This window comes from Pinus tabuliformis, chromosome 5_2 (genome assembly GCF_031772625.1).
Source record: "Pinus tabuliformis cultivar Carrire ecotype Pingquan chromosome 5_2, CPIR1, whole genome shotgun sequence".
Classification (NCBI taxonomy): Eukaryota; Viridiplantae; Streptophyta; class Pinopsida; order Pinales; family Pinaceae; genus Pinus; species Pinus tabuliformis.
In genome coordinates this window covers 703,114,358-703,139,034 of record NC_142306.1, presented here as the reverse complement: position 1 = coordinate 703,139,034, position 24,677 = coordinate 703,114,358, and the positions used below count along the sequence as shown (strand labels likewise).

Sequence of the window (24,677 nt, the reverse complement as noted above, 5' to 3'; positions counted from 1 at the left end):
TTAGATAGAATTTAAAATGGAATTAAAAAGTGGGGTAAAGGGATATAAAACTTTTATTTAGGAATTAATTAAATAGAAAGGAAAAGTAAGGGATGGGGAAATAGAAAAAAGAAAAGGAAGAGCACCGAAGAATAGGTAAGTGTAAAGAACATAAAAAGGGAAGAGTGTTGAAGAAGGGTTAGAAGGTTAATTGGTTTTAGAGAATAAGAGATGAATAGTGGGCTTCTAAGCTTGGTTTGGTTTAATTGGTACTCATTTTCTCTATTAAAGTTGTAGGTTGTTTTTCAATTTCTAGGACTTCTCTAATGACATGGTTGGAATGAAAGGAACCAAAGCCTAGATTTTAATTATATCAAAACAAATTAAATACAATTTGTTTTATTTTTTCAAATATTAGTACAATTTAAAATTGTATTTATTAACACTATAAAATAATAAAACCTTGTTGTAAAAATAAACCACATTATGATGTGATTAATCAAAAAGACATTTATCTACAATATAAATCACAAAAGTCTAAAATCTAAAAATATTATTATCATTAAAATAAAGTGGGCCTAATGGTTAAGAGCATGTGTTTCCTCCTAAGAGGTCAGAGATTCAAAACCAGAGGGGGTAGAGTATGTATGCCTTCGTAGACTTAGCAGTCAAATCGCTGCGCGGAGGTGGGTCCCTTGTCCCATAAACAAGGGGGTCTCATACACCAATTTGGTGTCTGACTTGGCTGTGACCTTAAAAATCGATATTATTATTATTATTAAAATAATTTGAGTGACTCCGTTTTCCTCCCTTCATTCAGATACTTCCTCGATGCCACCTCTTACCTTCCAGGCAAAGTTAACAAGACATTTATAACGCAGTTTTTACAGATCACCTGGACAAACCCTCAAGGCGGGTTATGTCCGAAGATGGCCTATTCGGCTTTGAGTGGCTACCGAGAGCCTCTCTTTCTGGTTACGATGCTCAGAATTGTGTTGTTCCTTTGGAGGATGGATTATGGTACGATGCTCAACATTGTCTTGTTCCTTTCGTTCACATCTGGCACGGTTCCGGCTCGTCTCCCTGAATCACTGGCAAAGGCTCCATTACCAAATTTGATAGCCGACCATATTGTAGTGATTGCACAGGTGGCGGCAGTGCCGCTGATTTTAGGGACGTGCTGCTGGTGCTGTTGGCCTCCGCCGCCTATAGACCCTGGATCGTGGGTCACATATCGTGTGAGAGATCTGATTGTGGCCACTAACAATTTCTCAGATTCAAATCTACTTGGCGAGGGCGGCTTTGCACGTGTGTACCGTGCCAAATTGGGAGGAAGAAGAATCGGCGCCGTCAAAAAACTCCTGAATGTTGATTCCACGCTCTTCGGCCAAGAGTTATCTATGCTTCTAAGGCTGCCACGTCATCCAAATCTCGTGAATCTAATCGGAATAGGCTCAGACCCAGGTATGTATTATTCCGTATCTCTGACAGACATGATACTCTCTGAGATTGCTTCAAGATTGGAAGTAATGTTCGCCAAAGTTTATTATTTTGAGAGTCAAACTAAAAGCTTATAAATGCCTGCTAGTGGTAGTTTAGAATGCCCTAGTTTAACTACATTATGTTTTTTTTTTGCCATTAAAATCAGGAATATTTTGATAAATTTTAGAAATGGATTTTTGTAAAGGTAGATTAAAGTTGTTAAATTCAAGATTTTGAGTATTCCAGAAGTTTTTGATGGTATCGAACTTATTACCATTTTCAAAAACACGATTTAAACACTGTTTCTACAAGATTTGTTGAATTTTTTTTACAAATTCCTACAAAAAATAACCATTCAAGCAATTCCTTCACCTCAATAGACTTGTCCATTTAGAGTTTTGAAACTCTTCTAAACCCTCATTTAAAGATATTTGTTTTGGAAGAATCACATTTAAATGATTGCAAATAACAGAAAAGATATGAAAGAGTTCTCATTTTCTTATTGTTATTTAAATCGAAAAGTTCATTTATCTCATTTTTTTTTTTATTTTACCTTTCGAATTAATTTGTTATTTTTAATATTAATTTGTTATTTATATATTTTATTATGTAATTAAGTGATTATTATTATTTTTATCACAACAAAATTCTATCTAACGAAATAAAATTTGTGAACAAAATTTCTTCCTTTATCATTTTTTAATTATTTAATATAATTTTATTATTATTTAAATTAAAAGGAAAAATCATCAATTTTTTTATTTAATTTTTCTTTTTATTTTTCTTCTTTGTTAATTATTTAATTTTATTATTCAATTTTATTAAATATAAAAAAGTTGTTCAAAATTTTTTTAAGTGTTTTCAACCCATAGAAAAATATCATCTTTTTTTGGACTAATAATTCTTGACAAAATCTCATCTCTATTCCTATCCCACTGTCTATATTCTTGATAAGCATCATTTGGGCCCTAGGCAAAGACCAATCTTGTCAAGCATCACTTGGGCCCTTAAGCAAAGGCCAATCTTGATAGGCATCACTTGGGCCCTTATTCATCATTCTCTTCTCCTTTATCATGTGCACATTGATTTCCTACCTCAGAGAATTTAGTCTCGTATCATTCACCCTCCTAACATCATAATTACTCAGATACAATCTAGTCCCAGACACATTCCACAGATGGACCATGACATTTCTTCAATTTGGTTTTGTGAATGAGAAAGATATGATGGTGATGATGTTTTACTAAGAGATGAATCAATTGTCATAATTATAGGATGAAGAAAGGTCAAGCCAAAGCTGATGGGTGGAAGGATGGGTGCATACCCATAGGATGGTTTGAAGAACAATGATATTGATGATGATAAAAGATTCTGGTAATCTTACTAGAATTCCCAACATTTCGGGTGAACACTTCAGCCATCTTTAGGGACATAAAGCTTTATGTCCCAAAATATGGGTGAAGTGTTCACCCGAAATGTTGAGCATTCCAGTAAGAATAACACACAACATACCAAAAGCTTTTATCATCATCAATTTCGTGACGGTGGAAATCTTCATGTAGCAATGATATTGCTAAGAAGAGTTCGGATTGGGACTCTATATAAGTTGGTAAGAAACACTGATAGTGATGGGTGCAACAATTCCATTGTCCTTGAGAGTGGAGCAAAGGAAGGAAAAAGTCTTATAATATCTGGAGAAAAAAATATGTTGTGGCATCAAAGACAGGGACATATTAGAGAGAAGGGCCTTCAAATACTACATGGTAATAGTACCATCTAAGGTATGTCTAGTTTCTCCCTGGATTTTGATTTATGTGAACATTGCTTATATGGGAAGCATAATTGGGTAAGATTCTCCATTAGTGCTACAAGATTAGGGGGCATATTACAATTTGTGCACAATGAATTGTTTGAACCTGTGTCAGTTCCATCACTGGGTAAATTTGTGTACTATGCGTAATTCATGGATGATTTCTCGAGGAACACATAGACTATTTCATTAAGAACAAATCTAAAACCTTTGACAAATTCAAAGAATTTAAGGCTTTTGTGGAAAATCAAATAGAAAAAAGAATTAAGGTGTTGAGGACAAATAATGGTGAAGAATTTTGTGGGAATAAATTCACAAAATTCTATAAGAAGTGTGGTATAGCAAGGCAAAAGACTCCTCCATCCACACCTTAACAAAATGGCGTTGCAAAAAGGATGAATATGATGTTGATGGAGAAAAAAACCATTCTCGGTGGTGTTGGGTTAAGACAAGAATTTTGGGCAGAGGCAGTGGATACTACATGTTACTTGGTAAATAGATCACCCTCACCAGGGGGCGGTGACCAACCTAGTTACTGATCGAATGAAAAAATTACGTAGTACCCTTTTTTTTGGGTTGCAAAAAATCACTCGATCTGAAAGATGGTGATTCAAAATACACCTTTTTTTTTGGAGCATATTTTTGGCACTTTAAATTTTTTTATGTATAAGTACGAACAATTTTTTTAAATGTTATTGATTTTCACGTTGGTTTTGAAAAGTGTTGATGCAACATCAACACATTTTTTAGAGGGCTTATTTTTTACACTTTAAATTTTTTTATGTATCAAGTGTGAACATTTTTTTTTTTTAAGTAATTTTCATCTTGATTTTGAAAAGTGTTGATGAGCATCAACCTTTTTTGTTTAGAGGGTTTATTTTTTACACTTTAAATTTTCTAATGAATTAACTGTGGATAATTTTTTTTAAATGTTGGTGATTTTCATGTTGGTAATAAAATATAAAAATAAAAATGAAAAAACATAACAAGAATAATCAAATACAAAAATGAAAAAAATATGTTGTGGCATTAAAAACAAGGACATATTAGAGAGAAGGGCCTTCAAATACTACATGGTAATGGTACCATCTAAGGTATGTCTAATTTCTCCTTAGATTTTGATTTATGTGAACATTGCTTATATGGGAAGCATAATTGTGTAAGATTCTCCACTAGTGCTACAAGATTAGGGGGAATATTACAATTTGTGCCCAATGAATTGTTTGAACCTCTGTCAGTTCCATCACTGGGTAAATTTGTGTACTATGCATAATTCTTGGATGATTTCTCGAGGAATACATAGGCTATTTCATTAAGAACAAATTTAAAGTCTTTGACAAATTCAAAGAGTTTAAGGCTCTTATGGAAAATCAAATAGAAAAAAGAATTAAGGTGTTGAGAACAAATAACGGTGAAGAATTTTGTGGGAATAAATTCACAAAATTCTATAAGAAGTGTGGTATAGCAATGCAAAAGACTCCTCCATCCACACCTTAATAGAATGGTGTTGCAGAAAGGATGAATATGATATTGATGGAGGAAAAAACCATTCTCGGTGGTGTTGGGTTAAGATAAGAATTTTGGACAGAGGCAGTGGATACTACATGTTACTTGGTAAATAGATCACCCTCACCAGGGGGCGGCAACCAACATAGTTACTGATCAAATGAGAAAATTACGTAGTACCCTTTTTTTTGGGGTAGCAAAAAATCACTCGATTTTGAAAAATGGTGATTCAGAATACACCTTTTTTTTAAGCATATTTTTGGCACTTTAAATATTTTTATGTATAAGTATGAACAATATTTTTAAATGTTATTGATTTTCACGCCGATTTTGAAAAGTGTTGATGCAGCATCAACACATTTTTTTAGAAGGCTTATTTTTTACACTTCAAATTTTGTTATGTATCAAGTGTGAACATTTTTTTTTGTTAGTGATTTTCATCTTGATTTTGAAAAGTGTTGATGAGCATCAATGTTTTTTGTTTAGAGGGCTTATTTTTTACACTTTAAATTTTCTAATGAATTAATTGTGGATAATTTTTTTTAAATGTTGGTGATTTTCAAGTTGGTAATAAAACATAAAAATAAAAATGAAAAAACATGACAAAAAAATCAAACACAAAAGAATATTAAAAAATAAAAATAATAATAATAATAATAATAATTATTAACTTGTAAAAATAAAAATTAAAAAAAGGGCAAAAAAAAAATAAAATAATAATAATAAATAAATAAATAAAAATGAAATTTTTTCAAAAATATATATATAATTTAAAGAAAAACAAATCAAACCAAAAGAAAAAATCTAAAACCATTTTTAAATTAAAAAAAAAAACAAATAAAAAATAAAAATCTCATTAGAAAAAATAAATAAATTTAAAATAATTACCAAAAAAAAATTGAAAAGAAAAAAATAAAAAATAAAAAATCAATTAAAATAAAATATAAAAAAATGTTTAAATTAAATAATTTTAAATAAACAAAATAAAAAATGAAAAACAAAAATTTAACAATTATTTTTTAAAATTAAAATTATAAAAAAATGTTAAAAAAAAAAATCATACAGGTAAAATTAAAAAAATAATAATAAAAATTAAAATTAAAAGATATTTAAATTAAAAAAGAAAAAAAGAAAAAAAAACTTTGCCCCCCTCTCCTCCCTCTGTCCTCCCCAACTCATTGCCTCGCCCATCCCCTCTGCACCCCCTTGCCACCTCCCTCGCTCCCCATCCGTTATAGGCTCACCCTAGCCCCCCTCCCCTCTCCACTCCACGCCACCCCTCCCTCACTCCCCACACCACCAAAGCATCAGACATTTTCTTTTGAATTCAACAATAACCCTAAGTAGGTTAGGGTTTCGCACATAATCATTAACATGCCCTTCAATTTGGGTTTTCACAAACTAACCTTTCTAGGGTTCCACAAGAGTAATCAAAGGTACGAGGATGGTAAATTTATCTAATGATGAATCACCCAAACAAGAATCTTTAAGATTCAAGAAAGCTAGACACAAAGATGTTAGTAATAGTTTATAAAGAATGAATATCATGAAAAGAGCAAAAACTTGTAGTTCAAAACATACCTCTTGTTTCTTAACAAACCTTGTAATTCCAATGCTTTGTCTTGTGAGGCGTTCTTCCTTGAGTATTTAGCAAGTTTTTCTTATTAACAAGGAAAATAAGAGTAGAAATGTGATTATTCTTTAATGCAAACAAAATTGAATAAGTAAGGAAGACTAAGAATGAAAAAATAGTAATAAGATACTTATCTTTGGAGGTTGGTGAGGGCTCCCTCCATGCTTGAGGGATACCTATAACCTTAAGAACAAATAAAATTGTTTTTCCAAAATATGTTAAACCCACAAACACTAAAAATAAAAAATGAAATAAATAAAGCTTAGATCAAAGGACTTAGTAGTGTAAGTCCTTTATATCCAGTTCTTCGGGCATAATCTTCTTTGGAGATCCTTCTTCACAAGGAAAATTTTAAGGATGGAAAATTTTCTTGAAGTTTAAAACATTGGCGAATCTCACTAATCCCTAATATGCAAATTATAAATGTTTATTGATATATTTGTAAAATTAATCAAATTTATAATTATTTTATATATAGTCTCTATATAATGTTGGCGATTTTTAAGCTAAAATAATTTTATATTCTAAAATTTGGGCGAATCGTCTTTTATAAAATTGGAAATTGGCGAATCTTTTTTGTGGAAAAATCATGGAAAATTAGCCCACTGGGCGAACATTAGCCCCTAAAATTTTCCATGCTTCTTCAGCAAAATCGGCTTTACTTCTTTTCTTGTTCTTCATATTGTCAGGACAATCACTTCTATAGTGATCCATTTTATGGCATTGGTAGCATTCTATCTTGGACATATTAACCTTCCTTCTTTGCCCTCTTGACTTCTTGGAGTGTCCTTTCTTGTGAGAAGCAGAATATGCATTTGAAACCTTTTCTTATCCATTATTGGATACTAATGAGATTTTCATCTCTTCTCGGTTGCAAACATTCCACAATTTCTCAAACGTATGAGCTTATTTCCAACTATTGAGACCTGAAGCAAAAGAACTCCAAGTAGGTGGTAATCCCAATAGTGCAGTGATTACTAACTCATTTTCCGGTACAATTTCATCTATGGCTTAAAATTCATCTCTAATTCTAGATATCCTCACAAATAAGGAAGCCACAGTATCATCCTTTGCCATTTTTGTATTCGTTAACTCATTCTTCAAACTTGCTACTTGACTGAGGTTCTTGATAGTGAATAATTTTGACAATGTTTCATACATTTCTTGAGCATGGTCTATATTGGAAATGTATGGGACAAGATTGCCCTTTATGCTTTCTATCATCAATGTCATGGCCAATATCTTTGACTCTCTATACTTCACCTTGTCTACATCACTGGATTATTCACTAGGTTTCTTTACCTTTCCTTTGGCCAAATCCAAGACCTTGTTCTTTTCAAGAATGAGCTCAATTCTCTTCTTCCAAGATCTGTAGTTTGATTCTCCTTCCAATTTTTTCTCACTCTTTATTGTGTTAGACATTGTCCTTGAAGATAGTGAGCTTATTTTATTATTAGATCTCCTTACACGATCCCTTGATAAATCCCTTAGATTCCTTCCAGTAGGTACTCAAAAATGCATTTTTCCTCCTTTCACCTTAGCTCTAATACCATGTTAGAAAATCTGAAAGGCAGAAAGATTATCTTATATAGATAATTACTTGTGATTCTTTTATCTTTATGTTTTCCTTTTATCTTTTAGTTCATCAAGAAATTACCAAAATAATAACACAAGGACAACAGATGTAGGTGGACAGCCAGGGAAAAACCCCTATCTAGGGGAAAACCCAGTCAACAATTCTTCCTTCAATAGTTTCTTCAGATAATCCAAGACTCTTGAACTAGACAAAGACTTACTCCACACCAAGTTAGCCCTCAATTCTACTTGCAGATGATAACTCGTTAATAACAACTTCGACCTAGCATCATCAACATGTAGTAGCAGCTTCAACCCAGTAGCAGTAGCAGCAACAACTTTGACTAGACTAGGAAAACTTCGATCTCCCTTGATACACCTCAAAAGTGAGTGAGCGTTGTAAAAAAGTTTCGATCTTGCGGTCTTCGATCTTCCTCCAAAACCTCTCACTCCTTTCTAGCTCTCCTTCTAGCCCTTTTCCAACTTTGCACTTTCTCAACTTCCAACTTCAGATATTGAACTATGTGTGAGAGAATGAGATTCTCCAAATGAATTCAAATTGCCTTCTATATATAGCCTTCCAGTGAGGTCGAATTACCTATTTTGCAGAGGTCGACTTGATCTTCTTGAGGCTAACTTGGTGTGGAGTAGACTAAATTCATTTTTGAATAAAAAATAATTATTTTTATATGATTCGAAAGCCCAAAAAGGGTCTCTTTTATTGTACAATGACTCTAATAACTCAGAATAAATCCTAGAAGTCCTCAGTGGGGACTTTGACCTAAAACATGTTGTCCCAAGCATGAAACCCATGCTTTAATAAGTCATAACAATAATAATGAAATTATTTTATTCATTCTTTTGATAAGTACATTTCATTGTGAATCCAATGTATTTATGAAGATCGAACCTAGTTACAAATTTCAACAAACGCATTGCTGAAAATGGTGCATAATATAATGGGGGACCCATGGTGGGAAACTCTATGTTGGACCCCCTCTCCACCCCAAATTAACTTTCGACAAACCAAGGGGGTCTGAGATCAAAATAAAACATTGATCTGAGCACCTTTCTATCGCACCATCCATAGGGTTCGACCTTTTATCGAGGGCCTCTATAACAATGGGTAGACCCGCCCAACACAAACTTTCTTGTCAAATTTCGACACCTCTCAATTAAGAAATATATAACTCCAACAACATCGATGGGAGACGAGTGTTCCCATTACTAAACAGATTAGACCAATGAAAACTTTCCATCAATTGTTGCCACTGCTCTGCTCGGCCTAATAGAGCACATTAACTCAAACCTTATTTATTAAACAAAATTCCCAAAGGTCGAGATCCTGGTAGGGTCCACCTCAGTTCATCTCACACCAGTGTAGTGCTCTAATGCATTCCTGCCCATCACATATGGAAACTAACAAGTAACGAAAAAGGGGTGGTGGGTGGTCTCCCAATGGGAAGGGTTCCCGCACTAGAACCTTAGCCAAACTAACCCTTTCATCTTGGATATTTCCCCTTTAAATTCTCAATGATCTAATATATAGAAGTAGGTGATGGCCCAACCACATGGTTCCATGAACTGGAACTTGGATGGATTGGCCTGACTCGCCACTAGTGTGCCCATATCACATTCACAACATGTTAGAACTCACGGTTGTGGGCAGTGGGAGACAAGGTTTCGTTTCAGAACCACGGTCGGATCAACCCAACTCCTGTCACTTCACCCAATACAAATTTAACCATATCTCTAGTGGCAAGTGATGTTCCATGTCGTTTCTCTAAAAATATGGTGGCCTGAAGGTTGAGAGCTCGATGGACCCACCCCGACACTTTTCGATGTTGGGTTCCATCAACTTGCTTCTTCGCTTGCCTCATTCTAAGGTTCCAAAGGCCTGAAGGCCGAGAGCCCAACTCTAGGGTGTTATGGTTTGAGTTCGTAGTCTTAGGCTTCGAGTATCAATGGGTGGAAATGGCGTGAGGGGAGATCCTACTCGCCATTTGCAGAGATACTTTGCCCAAGGGCTAGAACCATGGCCCTCATAGTGACTTGCCATAGCTGACCATGAATAGGGGTTTGAGTTAGTAATTTTTTAGAATTTAAGAGAGAGGGCATAGTTTTAAAATCCAAGTCAACAAATGTTACAAGTTGTATGAGAAGGCTTTATAGGCAATACAACTTTGTTGACCCTTTGTAGGCCAGTATACAAGTACAAAGTCATTCAATTGACCAATTAACTAATCATGAAAGATGTAAGGATGCATGTCTACTCAAGGGGGATTATGTTCCAACCATTAAATGATATATTATCTCTAAACATTCAACACCACATTTTTCATCCACAGCAACATGAGCATATGTAAAACCTACATTTTACCACATTTTTATGATTTGAGTAATTTTTAGCACAACCCAGATGTTCATTTAGTTGTAAGACATGCAAGATATATGTAATTCATGTATAGGGAAACAAACTCCATAATCCAAGTATTCAAGGATGATAATATTGTGTGAGGAATTATAGGTCCTCTAGTAAAACAACATAAGTCTGCAAAATGCATATCTTATTCCATTCCTTAAGCATACCAACCAAGTGAAAGAGGACATTAGACACTGTTAACATATCAACCAAAACACAATATTGGAAAGCACAATCCAGATTCATTAAATTTCATGGACATACAAGACATCATTCCAATCTTGAGTAAACAGTGGAGTTCAGTATTAAGGCATTCATAAACTAAGTATCTCAGCATTATCTAGACATTTATATAACTCTTGACATATGACATAATTTTTAATTTCCAAGCTCTACAACAGAATTAACAACACTAGATATTCATATGGCCATGGACATATCAAGAAGATGTCAACCACAGAAACAAAAATATTTAAGCATTCATTCATGAATCATATAGAAGCATATATTAGTTCGTTATCAGATTAAGCATAACTTATCATTCACAAATAAAGTATACATAAATATTTATACTTATTTGAATGAGTTAAATAAGCTAGAAACTGGAGGAGTGACTTCAACTCTCCATCCAATCATAGGTCAGTTACACTGCAATTTTTCTTGTAGTTGACCACCCTGGAGCCCGAACCAAAAAGTTTGAGGTGATGATTGTTCAAGGGAATTTTACACCAGGGGTTTGGTCATTCACCGAGCTTCATATAAACCACATAGACTTAGACAAGGAGTTGCATGGTCTCAAACACAATCACAAGGATTGACACCCGGTGTTATAGAGCACAAACTCCAAGTCACAGAGCACCAACTCCAAGTTATAAGCTTGATAATCAAATCTAGTGTTTCCCAGTCAGTTATACCCTTCCAGGCCTATGCAACCCCCATTTTAGGAAGTCTAACTGTCCAAGGGATTTCCTGCACAAGGTTCCCCATTAACTACTCATCCTTTTGGGCCTAGGCAACCTCCATTCCCGATAGTCTACCTATCTAAGGGATTTCCCACATGGGTTAATAATTAGAGTCTTAGAGCCAAGTATCAGTCTGGCATGCTCTAATGTAATGTTCAAGGAGTCTTATGGCCAATTGATGGTCTAGCATGCCTAATTGCACTACTCACGGAGTCTTATAGTCAAGGTATTGGTTATGACTTGTCCCCATGAAAGAAACAAAGTGTCATAGGGCTGCCATGTTCCCCACAACATTATTCCTCTTTAGCTCCATGCTCCATCATTTCACTTGTGTCACAACATTTAATTTCCATGAGATGTACTAAAAAATTCAACCCTTTTTTTGTTTAAATTTTCAACTTTGCTTCATTCAGACGCCAAATCTCGTAAGTGTGAAACTTGTAGTCATGTTGTTGGAATCCTTTATAGGCGGTGTTATTATGTCATGGTGCCTTTTATCTCACATCCCATTTGAGCACTCTAGCTGCAATCTGATCGTTCAATCAACCATACCACTATTAGTATTCATACATATATTCATTTCATTTCAAAGATCCAAATCATCCCAAAGTGATCTCAGGATTATTGCACATATAACAATTCTATTAGTCCATCTGATTTCAATTAGATTGAAATAAAAATATCGCAACATCATATGTACATCACATTTATTCCAAACATTTGATAATGTAGTCAAACATTTATTCTACCAGACCAACGAGTCAGAAATGAGAAATGCAATCTTAAATTCATAAGTGATTTAGTTCTCCATTTCATTTAGCATGTGTTACAAAGTCATTGTAATATTTTCGCACTAAAGGCTACTTGCCTTAACCGTACTCTTTCTAGGCATCGATGCGAATCATTCATTAATTTGAAACAACATATATCAAATTCAGCTGAAAAGAATTCTTACCAAATTCCTTCCCTTTACCTTTTTATCTTCGCTTATTGCTTGCCTTACTTGGTTGTCATTACCAACACTTTTAGCTAAAGTCTTTTTGCAAGAGTCCAGTTGGCCTTTAGCGTACCCGTTGTTGCAATATTCAGTGGTCCCCATAATGGTCTTAGCCTGACATTTTAGCCATAACTCTATGCATTCAGCTGTTTGTAGGTTTGAATGAAACTTTATAAATATATTTTCATTATGTATCCAATTCAAGCATGTCTACATCCAAGATCCCGAACTTGTACATATTCATTTGAAAATCATGTGTCATACATGCACATATTCCATGTTATTCATATACTGTTAATTTTAGAGTCAAATTTTAGTTGCTATTGTTTTCATTTATCCACACAAAAATTGTCATAAGCATAAGTATAAGCACATTGATAATGGTAGTTAATTACAGGAGGTCATTCTTGCATACTTGCCCAATGGATCCTACGTGTAGCATGGAATCCATCAAATAACTTCACTATATTACTCAAGAGACAAAACATAGCAAGTAGTATATCATTCACACAGTCATATTAGTTTTAAAAATCAAATCACTTATCTTCTTACTTTGATGGAACTCAACAAATGTCATTTCAAATGAAATGGCATCATTACATACTTTCTCATTTTCTCATTATTCACATATTCATATAATGTCAAACATATATCAGCCAAGCACTATTTTAGTTAAGGAAACTTTCTTCTTATGCTATTTTCACAGTTGTCACTTTGATATCTATTTTGTTCTTGTGGACCCATCCAAGCCCCATTGGTTGGTCTATTATCATCATTTGTCCCCTATTGTGATTTATCGTATCCACAAAATTTAATCAGGGTCTTGAACTTTTAGTTGGGTTTTACTCAACTTCTCTCCATCAACTCCTTTCCTTCCCTTTCCCACAACCAAAAAACCAAACCAAGAGAAAATGAAGAAGGAAAGAAAAATGAAAAGAAAAGAGAAACAACGAAAACACATGATAGAAAACACGAAGCAGCATGGCCATGCTCAAAGTCAACAAAACAAAAAAAAACATGTAGCCAATGACACATGAAGAATTGAAAAACATTTTGATTCACAACATATCTAAACAAGAGCACTTAGCACATGAACAAGACTTTTATCAGTCTTCCCCAACAACTACAAGATCACAAAAATATTTATAAATAGTTCAAGAGGACTTTTCATTATTTTAGAAAGCTTGTGGGGATGCTCCCTCATCTCTCTTCCTCTTTGAGTTACTTCTTTCGGTATTGTTGGTTGCTAGTTCATGTGTTTGGAGTTTACATGAACTATTCTTTTGTTGTTGTTTGTTAGGGGACTCAAGAATTAGGTGTTCTTCTCTGCAACCTCTACATGTCAATGACATTTTCTTCTTCCCAACCCTAGGAGGTTCCTCTCTGATCTTGTTAGCATGACACCCTTCCATATCTCAAGAGGTTGGTCCATGTTGCAATAGCCCTTGCATGTCAGACAGGTGTTATAGAAGCGTTGTGTTTAGCTTTGCTTATTCTTCTTTCTTTCTAATGAGCCTTTCATTCTCTGCTTTGTAACTCTCCAATTCATCTCTCAACATCCTGGGGGTGTTAGGTCCATTAGGGGAACCTTCCTCTTCTTGCTTAGGATGGATTCGGTCCATCCTGTACTACACCATCTTGCTGTCCATTCCTCAATTTCATGTTGCAAGTTGTATCCTCTTATGTGCTATCACACACACATGGTTGTTAGTTATATTAAGCACGACGATATTAACTTGTTACCTTGTCATGCCAACACTAAGTATGTTGATTTGAAGCATGTTGATTTGCTATTGTTCACACATCTAAAATCCATGTCAGTCACATATTCCAAGTGTGTTCATAACCATATCAATAGTATGTTTGAAATAAACATTTTACCCAGGTTAGCAAACATGACATCTATAAATTTAAAGGTCAACATATATATAAGAATAAATTTTAATCATTTGCGTGCGAGCCTCTTCAGGTCCAATGTTGAACCTAGATTTTATTCTAACTTTCTCTTTCAAGGTCCATCTAGTCCAAGCATTGAACTGCAGTAGAATACTCAACAATTATCAACAATGATGCATATTTTATTAATAAATGATTGAATGGATGGTTTATAGAGTGAGAAGCCCTGGCTTAAATACAACCCTAAGTGCCTCTTAAGTGCCTCTTGGTGAATGGGCATATCTTTGATCATGCCTTTTGCCTTAATTAAACTAATAGTTACAAGAATAATTTATTTTTATATAACATTGCCTTCCTCTAAAAAAGATGCTTTGTCCTCAAAGCATATGTAACAACGGATGTTGTTGACGAAATGCTTCAGTCTCCCAAAAAACTTCTTTTTCTAGTAAGTCCTTCCACTTGATCAAGTATTATTTGATTACTCGTGATCACAACTTCCTTTCCCTGTTGGATATGATACCTTTTGGCTCTAGAATAACCCACCCTTCATCATCCAAAGTCGGAAGTGTTGTCCGTGCTGATTGATGTTCACCAAGTGCCTTTTTAGGCAGGATACATAGAAGATTTTGTGAACACGACTTTTATCAGGAAGGTTTAAACTCTATGTGACTTGGCTAATATTTTTGTTGACATGATATAGTCCATAAAACCTTGGTGCCAATTTATTTTTTCCTTTTTGTTTTAAGGACAACTGCTTGTATGGTTGAAGTTTGACAAATACCCATTCTCCAACTTCAAATTCTCTCTCTATTTTGTTTTGGTCAGCTTGTTGTTGCATACAATTTCTTGCATTATTTAGATTTTCTTTTAGAATTTGGATGACTTTTTGGGTTTCTTCTAACTGGTTTTTAACCGCTGGTAGTTTCGTCTGGATGATAGCAAAGTCCTTCCATTTTGGAGGTCCTTACTCATACAGAGCTTGAAATGGAGCAATTTTAGATGATGTGTGGTAAGTATAATTGCACCACCATTCAGAAAGGTGTAACCACTGAACCCACTTGTTTTGTTTGTTCGTGGCATAACAACGTAGGTAGGCTTCCAAACATTTATTGACAACCTCTGTTTGGCCATCTGTTTGAGGGTACTAAGCAGAACTCACGTTGAGATACATTCCTATATGATTGAAAAATTCCTTCCAAAAATTACCCTTAAATTTGGCATCTCTATAGCTCACAATGACCTTGGGAAATCCATGTAATAACATTTTTGCAAAATATCTCAACGATTTGTTTTGTTGAATATGAGTTCCTCATTGCAATAAAGTGAGCATACTTGATGAGTCTGTCGACTACTACAAGAATTTTATCCTTGTCGTCAGACACATGTAAACCTTCAATAAAGTCCATTGATATTTCCTCCCATTTCTGATTCGGGATGAAGTATTCTGAGTGTCATAATATTCTCATTTTTATTTCTCTGGCATTTATTGCATTCGGCTACATATTTTTGAATATCCTTACTCATTCCTTTCTAAAAGAATGACTGGCGTGCGTTATAGTAGGTTTTAAAAAATCATACATGTGTGGCTAACAGTGAATCATGCTACTCTTTGAGAACCTTGGCTTTAAATTTGGAATCTACATTTAGTTAAATTCTTCCCTTGTACCATAGAATATCATTCTTCCATTCAAATTTTGAATTCTGAGGGTCTTTTTCATATTCACTTCAAATCTCATTAAGCCATTCAGGCACAACCACTGAAACTGCAAGTAATGATGGTTCTTCGTCTTTCCTTGACAACGCATCAGCTACTACATTATCTTTCCCTTTCTTATGTAATATATCCATGTCAAAGGTAGCGATTTTTTCTATCCGTTTTTGTTGTTCTGTAGATGGTTTTTTTTGTTGGAGGAGATGTTGAAGGCTATTATGATCTGTTCGTATTAAGAACTTACTTCCCAAGAGGTATTGTCTCCATTTGGCTAATGCATGCATAATTGCAAGCATTTCCTTTTTGTATGTAGACTTGAGACATTCGTGCTTATTGAGCTTTCTGCTTTCAAACGCGATTGAGTGACCATCCTGCATTAGTACTGCTCCTATGTCAAAACCCGAAGCATCACATTCACTTACAAATGGTTTTGAGAAGTCTGGAGTTGCCAATACAGAGGAATTAGACATGACTTCTTTCAATTCTTAAAAACACTGTTCTGCTTCATCATTCCATCAAAATGAGTTCTTCTTTAGAAGGTTCGATAGGGGTGCGGTTATATGGGCATAGTTTTTAATAAATCTTCGATAATACCCTGTCAATCCTAAGAATCCTCTTAGCTTGGAGATATTAACTAGTTTGGGCCATTCCCTTGTATAGGATATACTTTTACTCCTTTGGATATTATATGTCTGAGATATTCTACTTCTTCCTCCCCAAAAGTGCATTTGGACTTCTTGGCATATAACTGATGCTCTTCCAACAGAGTAATAACTTTCTCCAAATGTTGTAGGTACCCCTTCCAAGTTTCACTGTAAATTAAAATGTCATCAAAGAACACTAACTCAAACTTCCTTAGATATGGACGGAATAGCTCATTCATAGTAGCTTGGAATGTTATTGGTGCATTGGTTAAATCGAAATCCATTACTTTAAACTTGCAATAACCTTCATGTGTTCTGAACACAGTTTTTGCTACATCTTCCAATCTTATTCTGATTTGGTAATACCCTGACCTTAGGTCCAATTTTGAGAAGTATTTAATGTCATGTAGTTCATCCAACATTTCATTGATAAAAATAATTGGAACTTGTTTTTTATTGTTATTTTGTTTAGTCCTCGATAATTGACGCATAATCTGAACAATCCATCTTTCTTTCGAACTATACAACTAGAGAAGTATACAAACTTTTACTTTTTGAGATGATGCCACACTTTAAAAGATCTTGGACTAATCTCTCAATTTAAGATTTTTGATGGTGTGGATATTGATATGGTTTGATGTTGATGGGATTTGCTATTTCTTTGACTTTTATTGTATGTTCAATATCTCATTTAGGCGGCATTTTCATCGGAAGGTCTTGGAATGCTTTTTCGTTCTTTTGAATTAGCTCTTGGACTTTTGGTGCTTCTTCGTTGACTAGATTCAAAGTTAACATTTCTAATTGATGACACTATACTACATAGGCTGGCGCTCCCTTCCAAATCATTTTCATCATCTGGGATGATGATACAATTTGGTTCTCAGGTGGCTAGAACCCATATAATTTGTATTTCTGCCCATTCCATTTAAATTTTATAAATTGCTTTTGATGGTTGGCGCAGTAAGTACCGAGGATTTGTAGCCATTGGATACCTAAGACCACATCCACTCCTAATGGTACTGTGTAGAACGAATATTCTAAATTAAACTCTTGAATCTACAATTTGACTTTATGTCATTTCCCTACTTTTTCAATTCTCTTACCATCGGATACCATAACGTTCATGTTGGGCATGGGAGATGTGAAAATGTTGAGTCTCTTCACCATGGTTGAGTCCAAAAAATTGTGGGTGCTACCGGCATCGATGAGAACCATTACATTTTTCTTCTTGATATCTCCTTTTAATTTTAATGTCTGGCGATGTGATATACCTCTCATAGTCGATAATGATACTTTTGGAATGCTCTCGTCATCTAGATCTGGAGAGAATTATGGGGCATCTTCAATTTCTTCTACTTCTGATTCATTAGTTGCTTCACATTTATACAGGTTCTTGGTCTCTTTTCCTTTAGCACACCTATCTTTAGGGTCCCACTTTTCGCCACAATGTTTGCACTTGCCCTCTTTCATCCTTTGCATTTCAACGTTAGTTTTGTCTCCTTCACGAAGATGTGGTGGAACATATTTTGTATTCTCTGTGTTTGCAGACTGGGGAAATCTTCGCCTCGAATATACTCTTTCATCCTTTGACCACAACATCTTTTCAAATTTCTTTTTAGTAGCTTTTTCTTTGTCTTGCTACTTCTATCAAGGTAATGTCATGAAGCTCAAGTTCTGCTTGTAGATGGGGTTTAAGTCCCGTGGTGTATGATTGAATGAGACGATTTTCTGATAATCCAAGTACTCGTGTTGCTAAAGTCTCCCATTCTCGAGTGTATTCGTCCACATCTCCCTTTTGTTGTAATCTGGTGAGTGCTAAAAACAATTCTTCTTCCTTGACACCTTAGAACCTTTTAAAGAACACATGTTTGAATTTCCTCCAACTGATCACAAGTGTCATCTTTTTCCACCACATAAACCAATTGTATGCTTCGCCTTCCATTTGCATGGAAGCATGCCTGATCTTTCCGTCATCATTGTCAATACCGTAAATCTCAAAATATTGTTCTAATTTATTGAACCAAGCAACGCTGCATTTTTCGTTACTGTCAAACTTGGATAGCTCAAGTTTTCCTCTTCGTTGATATGTAGCTATCATCGGGGTGAGAAAAGGGTGTTGACTTGAAAACGCATATTGGTGTATGGATTCCAGAGTTGCCTATTTTGAACATTCGTTTTGCTATTTCCTTGATTAAGCGTGGAAGATGCCTTTGGAGACTCGGGATTCTCATGTGTGTCTGACGATTTTGACGAATCTAGAGAATTGAGATGTTGAGTAGCCTCATTATTATGGAGTATTTGATCGGGCGTAATCTTCATATTGTCACAAATATAGGTCAACATCACCATCGCTCAATCCACCTTAACTGAAAGGTCTGCCTAATCCTTTTTAAATGCATTCTTGTTCTCCTCAAGTTGACTCTATTCTCTTTGTTGTATTCTGGAGCTCTTCGATTTTATCACCCTGTCCGGTCACCTTAGTCTCAAGGTCTACTAGTCTTTTATTGAAATCGGCCATCGACATTGATGAAGCCATTGAGCGGGTCTAAGGTGAAATATACATATCCAGCGTAACTTGATTCTAATAATATATATATAATTAAATTAAATTAATTAATTTAATTATATAATGAAATTATTTTTTATACTATATATATATATATATATATATATATATATATGCCACAATCCCCGATTAAAATAAATAAGGGCGTTTGTTTAGTGTTTCAGAATGATAGCAGTACCTGCGGTTGGAGTGACAACAACTGATGGAAATACCTGAAAACAACAAAGGCACATAGAGGTAGAGGGTTCGACAACGGAGAAGAGAACAGGGAATAGGTGCAGTTCGACGACGGAGAAGAAGGTGGGGATGGCTGCAGGTTTGACGACGGAGAAGAGGGCGGGGGAAATTGGCGACTAGGTGCGCAATGGGGTCAAACAACAACCGAGTCCGAGGAGCAACTAGCTCTGATACCAAATGCAGTAGAATACTCAGCAATTATCAGCAATGATACATATTTTATTAATAAATGATTGAATGGATGGTTTACAAAGTGAGAGGCCCAAGCTTAAATATAGCCCTAAGTGCCTCTTGGTGAATGGACATGATCTTTGATCATGCCCTTTGCCTTAATTAAACTAATAGTTACAGGAATGATTTATTTTTATATAAGATGAACCTAGGTTTGAGCTCCAATTTCCTCTGTTTTTTAGCCCATCCAGGTCCAATGTTGAACCATGCTTTGATATCACTTTGTAACACTCCTCCCACCTCCTTGACCATCCTGATTTGTGCGAGGTGTTACCTATGACTTGACCTCCATAGTTTGTCATGCAGATGGAGTTACAAAAATTTTAATATTTCCAATGTCGTTAAAACTCAAAACCACCACTAACTTTGTGTTCTGCTCATCAAGAAATGTTCGGCGATATAAATTTTATCTCAATTCAACTATCGTATTAAGAGTTATTCCCTTTTGAAGTCTAACCAATTATATAACGCCACATCAACACAAGGCTACCATGTGGCTCCATCCTGGGATTGTGTTGCACCACGTGAGTGGACCCAATCAAACCCGACAAATTTTAGTGTTGATGGTATTTGGTTTTGAAAGCCCCTCCCCCCCAGTAGACCAAGGGGGCCCTAGGGTGAATAGCGATAGTTGATCAGTCCCACACCCTAGATACATTGTCGAAAATGGTGCATAATATAATGGGGGGCTGATGGCGGGAAACTCCATGTTGACCCACCCCCCCCCCCGCCACCCCATTAACTTTTGGCAAACCAGGGGGGTTTTGGGATCAACATAAATTGTTGATATGAGCGCCTTACGATTGTGTTGTTCAGAGGTGATGATGTTTTAACAAGGGCCTCCTCAGAAATGGATGGACCCAACTTACCGAAACTTTCTCATCAACAATCGCCACTACTCGATTGAGAAACATATCACTCCAACAGTGTCAATGGGCGACGAGTGGTCCTGTCACTAAATGAATCCAACCGACGAGAACTATCTTGATAACTTCCAGCACCGCTCTACTAGGCCCACCCGAACAAATTAACCCAAACCTCATTTCTTAACCAAATTGCTCGAAGGCTAAAAACATAGTAGGGCCCACCGCAGTCCATGTCACGCTAGAACAGTGTTCCAACACATTCCTACCCACCGCATATGGATGCTAACAAGTAACGTAAAATGAGCAGTGGGCAGGGTTCTCGCACTAGACCCTTAGCCAGACTAGCAATTTCATCTTCAACATTGCCCCTTTAAGTTCTCAACAATCAAATCTATGGTGGTAGATTATGGCCCAACCACATGGTTTTGTGAACTGGAACCTTGGTTGGATCAAAGTCACCCTCCATTAACGTGCATGTATCACATTCACAACATGCCAAAACTCATAATGATTGGCGGTGGGTAGCGATAGTGTTCTATTTTGGAACCACAGGTGAATTGACCTAACTCTTGTCACTTCACCCAATACAAAGTTAACCATAGCAATGACAGTGAGTGGTGTTCCACACCACTTCTCTACAAACCTAGTGGCATAAAGTTTGGGAGCCTGGTGGGCCCACCCCATTAATTTTCAGCGTTAGGACCCATCAACCCCCTTCACTTGCCTCATTCTAATGTTTTTAAGGTCGAGAGCATGACTCTGGGGTGATATGGTTTGAGGCCATGCTCTTAGACTTCAAATATTAATGAATGGAAATGACGTGAGGGGAGATCTTACTCACCAATTGTAGAGATACTTTTCCCAAGTGCCAAAACCATGGCCCTTATAGTGCCTTGCCACAACCAATAACGAACAAGGGTCCAAGTTACTCCTTCAAAAATTAAGAAAGAGGACATAGTCTCAAAATCCAAGTCCACACAGATTGCAAGTTATAAAAGAAGTCGTTGCAGAGAATCTAACTCTGCCTAAAATGTCCCCAGACCTCCACTAAGGGGCATCACTCACACAATACTGACGTGATCAAAAACCACATATATATTTAACCATTGTTATATTGTAAATTACAAAATTATCAAACATATACCATAATATATACATAAAGTAACCACAACATGCAATTCTAGAAATTAATCATAACACTCAAACCACAAATATGCAAACCATGTAAGAGTACAATGGAATAAGCACATAACTAGTTTTCAAATACTTATCTATAAATTCTATGAGTTGGCTATAGTCCTTTGATGTTCGTCCCAACCATAGACTATGTTGCTCTAATTCTTTCAGCAATTGGTCATGTTAGTTTTTGTAGCATCGGAGGTGTTTTAGTCTCTAAACTTTGTGGAGAGGCTAAAACACACGAGTTCTTCATAACCCATTAATTGTTGATGGAAATTCCACCTATAAGTGTCTCGATTATATTATTAGCCTATTTTTAAATATTTCCCAAGTATGAATGTAGGAAATCTGGTTAATTAATCAGTATTAATTAAGATAAAGTATGAATCATCTAAAAACTCACAGGATCGACTCTGATATGATCTTGGCCCTTGATTAAGTTTTAATTTTGGTCGTTGGAGGTCCAACAGAAGATTATAAGAATAAGTTGATGCGTAGATGAAGAACACATCAGTGCAGACACTTAGTGATATAGGCAGATCGATTTTTCAATAGTGGAGTGATTCAGCAGGAGGATTTGAGCCATAGATCAAGTAGCAGGTGCAAAGGAGTGAAGCAATATTCTGGTGGAGGTTTCCAGTGTCGAAAGAGGTCAGATTGAGGAAGTGGGAGTTTGCCCAGAGAGATTGTGCAAGGATTGCGTAGGAAGCAACAACAAAGCAATTCGATCTAGCTAGAGGAGCAGTCAATTCAGTAGCTGGTGGTCGGTATTTTGAACAGGAGGAGCAGTGAATCAGTTCCAGATCTAGAGAGAAGCAGAGTTGTAGATTTCAAAAGTTTCTGAAGGCAGTAGCAGCAAGACTTGAGCAAGCACTGCGCAGAAGTTGATGTAGAAGGAAGTGTGAATTTTTTAGGGGCCAGTTTCGGGCGTTGAAATCAGTTGTGGGGTGAGGATAAATCCTCCAAATAATTTTGCCAATGATTCTCTCAGATTCGATTGCCATTTTGGCATCCAAATTATTGTACTCAAATTTGTTGTTGAGGATTAATAATAAAACACTCATCTGTTGCACTAGTTTTCCTGCATTGGGTTTTTCCAGGGACAATTGTTCAAAAATAACAGTGTTAAAACTCTTGGGTGTGTGCTAGAATTTCTCAGTTTCTAGCATTTTATTTTCCGTGGAATTTTTATGGTGCAAATTGCAGTTGTGATTTTATTCATTGTTTGTCGTAGCAAATAAACTACATAATTAAATTTACAATTAGGAGAATAATTTTCAGTTGCTGCAATAGATGAAATTTTCACATGGTATTAGAGCATGATTGATCAAGTAGGGAAGCTCAGAAGAAAAGACAAAAAAACTTCTCTCTTCAGAGGGAGCAGCAAGCCAAAATTTTATGGTGTTGCGCAGTGCCTAGCCACGCAGTGCAAAGTGTTGGGCAAGGCTTCGATTTTCGAGTTGCAATTGCAGGAAAAGTAGATTTGTCCAAAAAATCAATTTCAGCAGGCAGAGGGAGCAACAATAGCTCAATGTTTTCGTTAAGCATATTTCTAGTCTGGGCACAGAGAATTTTTATAGCAATTTGCTAGCGTAGAATCCGTGGAAGAGAAATAACACAAATTTGTCTTCAGTAAATTTCAGTATGACCATGGACAAAATTGACATTCAAGGAGCTTCAAATTTGTCGTCCAAGTTAGAGGATGAATTTGCTTGTTTATAAGGCTCAACTTCACAGGGTATCTGGTATATAGATAGTGGAGTGTTAGCTCACATGACAGAGGTTAGAGAATATTTGTCTAGCTACAAGGAGGAGCATATGTACTTTGAGAGTACGATGGGACACAGAACGAAGTGTTCTCTAGTAAGGATAGGTACCATCAATTTTCAGAAGGAGTCAGGAGCAAGTATCAGCACTACAGATGTACTTACATGTATCAAGATTGGGTATGAACCCGATTTTAGTGTCCGAGTTACAACATGAGGGATATGATATCTACTTTGTAGGGAAGAAAGTGTTAGTCAAACACTCGAGCTGGAAGAGGGTGAGATGTATTGGAGTTCGAAGCAACAGGTTGTACAGGTTGCAACTCGACACTCCAATGGCATTGATAGGTAGTTATAGCAGTAGAGGGGAGGAACTAAATTAGCTATGGCATAGGAGAATGGGACATCTACACCATGGAGCATTCAAGATGCTCAGGGAGACAGTAACAGGGATTTCAGAACTTGGCATGGAACACGATGATGTGTGCAGAGGATGCATGATTGGGAAGTATGCTAAGGCAACATTCCCAAGAAGTGATAGCAGGGAGCTGGGGTGTTAGGACTTATACATTTGGATATTTGTGGCCTGATGTCCACTAGAGCTCTCAGTTGGGCCGAATACTTCGTCACCTTTATTGATGATCATTTCAGGAAAACCTGGATCTACTTCTTGAAGACCAGGGATGAGGTCTTCAATCGTTTTAGGGAGTTTAAGGCTCTCGTAGATAATGCAACAAGGAACACGATCAAGGTGTTTCGCTCAAATAATGGTGAAGAGTATATTCATAAAAAATTTACAGATTTTTTGCGAAGGAAGGCATCAAAAGAGAGTGGACAACTCCCTACAATCCATAGCAGAATGGGGAAGCAGAGAGAAAAAACATAAATATAGTTGGAATTGCAAAAGAAATGTTATATGACCAGGATTTACCCAGGTTTCTGTGGGCAAAGGAATGTAACGCAAAAGTGTATATTCAAAACAAGACTCCTCATAGAGCATTAGGGAAAAAAAACACTAGAAGGGGTCTTCACAGGGAAGAAGCCAGAAGTTAGTCACTTCAAGATCTTTGGTAATGTTGCTTATTGCCACATGCTAGATGAGAAGCACGCCAAATTGGATCAGACTGCAGAGAAGTGGTTTCTCGTTGGTTATAGTGAAACCACCAATACATAATGATCTACGTTCCTAGAAATAGGAAGATTGTAGTGAGATGG

General features: G+C 35.9%; 1 protein-coding gene across 2 annotated transcripts in view; it reads left to right on the top strand.

Moving 5' to 3' along the window:
• The first annotated feature begins 804 nt into the window (after positions 1-804).
• The window catches only part of LOC149161088 (uncharacterized), a 36,469-nt gene continuing 12,596 nt past the window's right edge, over positions 805-24,677 (top strand). For both annotated transcript variants that reach the window (XM_089435478.1, XM_089435479.1), the window contains exon 1: positions 805-1,443. In XM_089435478.1, coding sequence (XP_089291604.1) covers positions 909-1,443 — 535 coding nt within the window. In that variant the 5' untranslated portion in view covers positions 805-908. The remainder of the gene's footprint in view (positions 1,444-24,677) is intronic.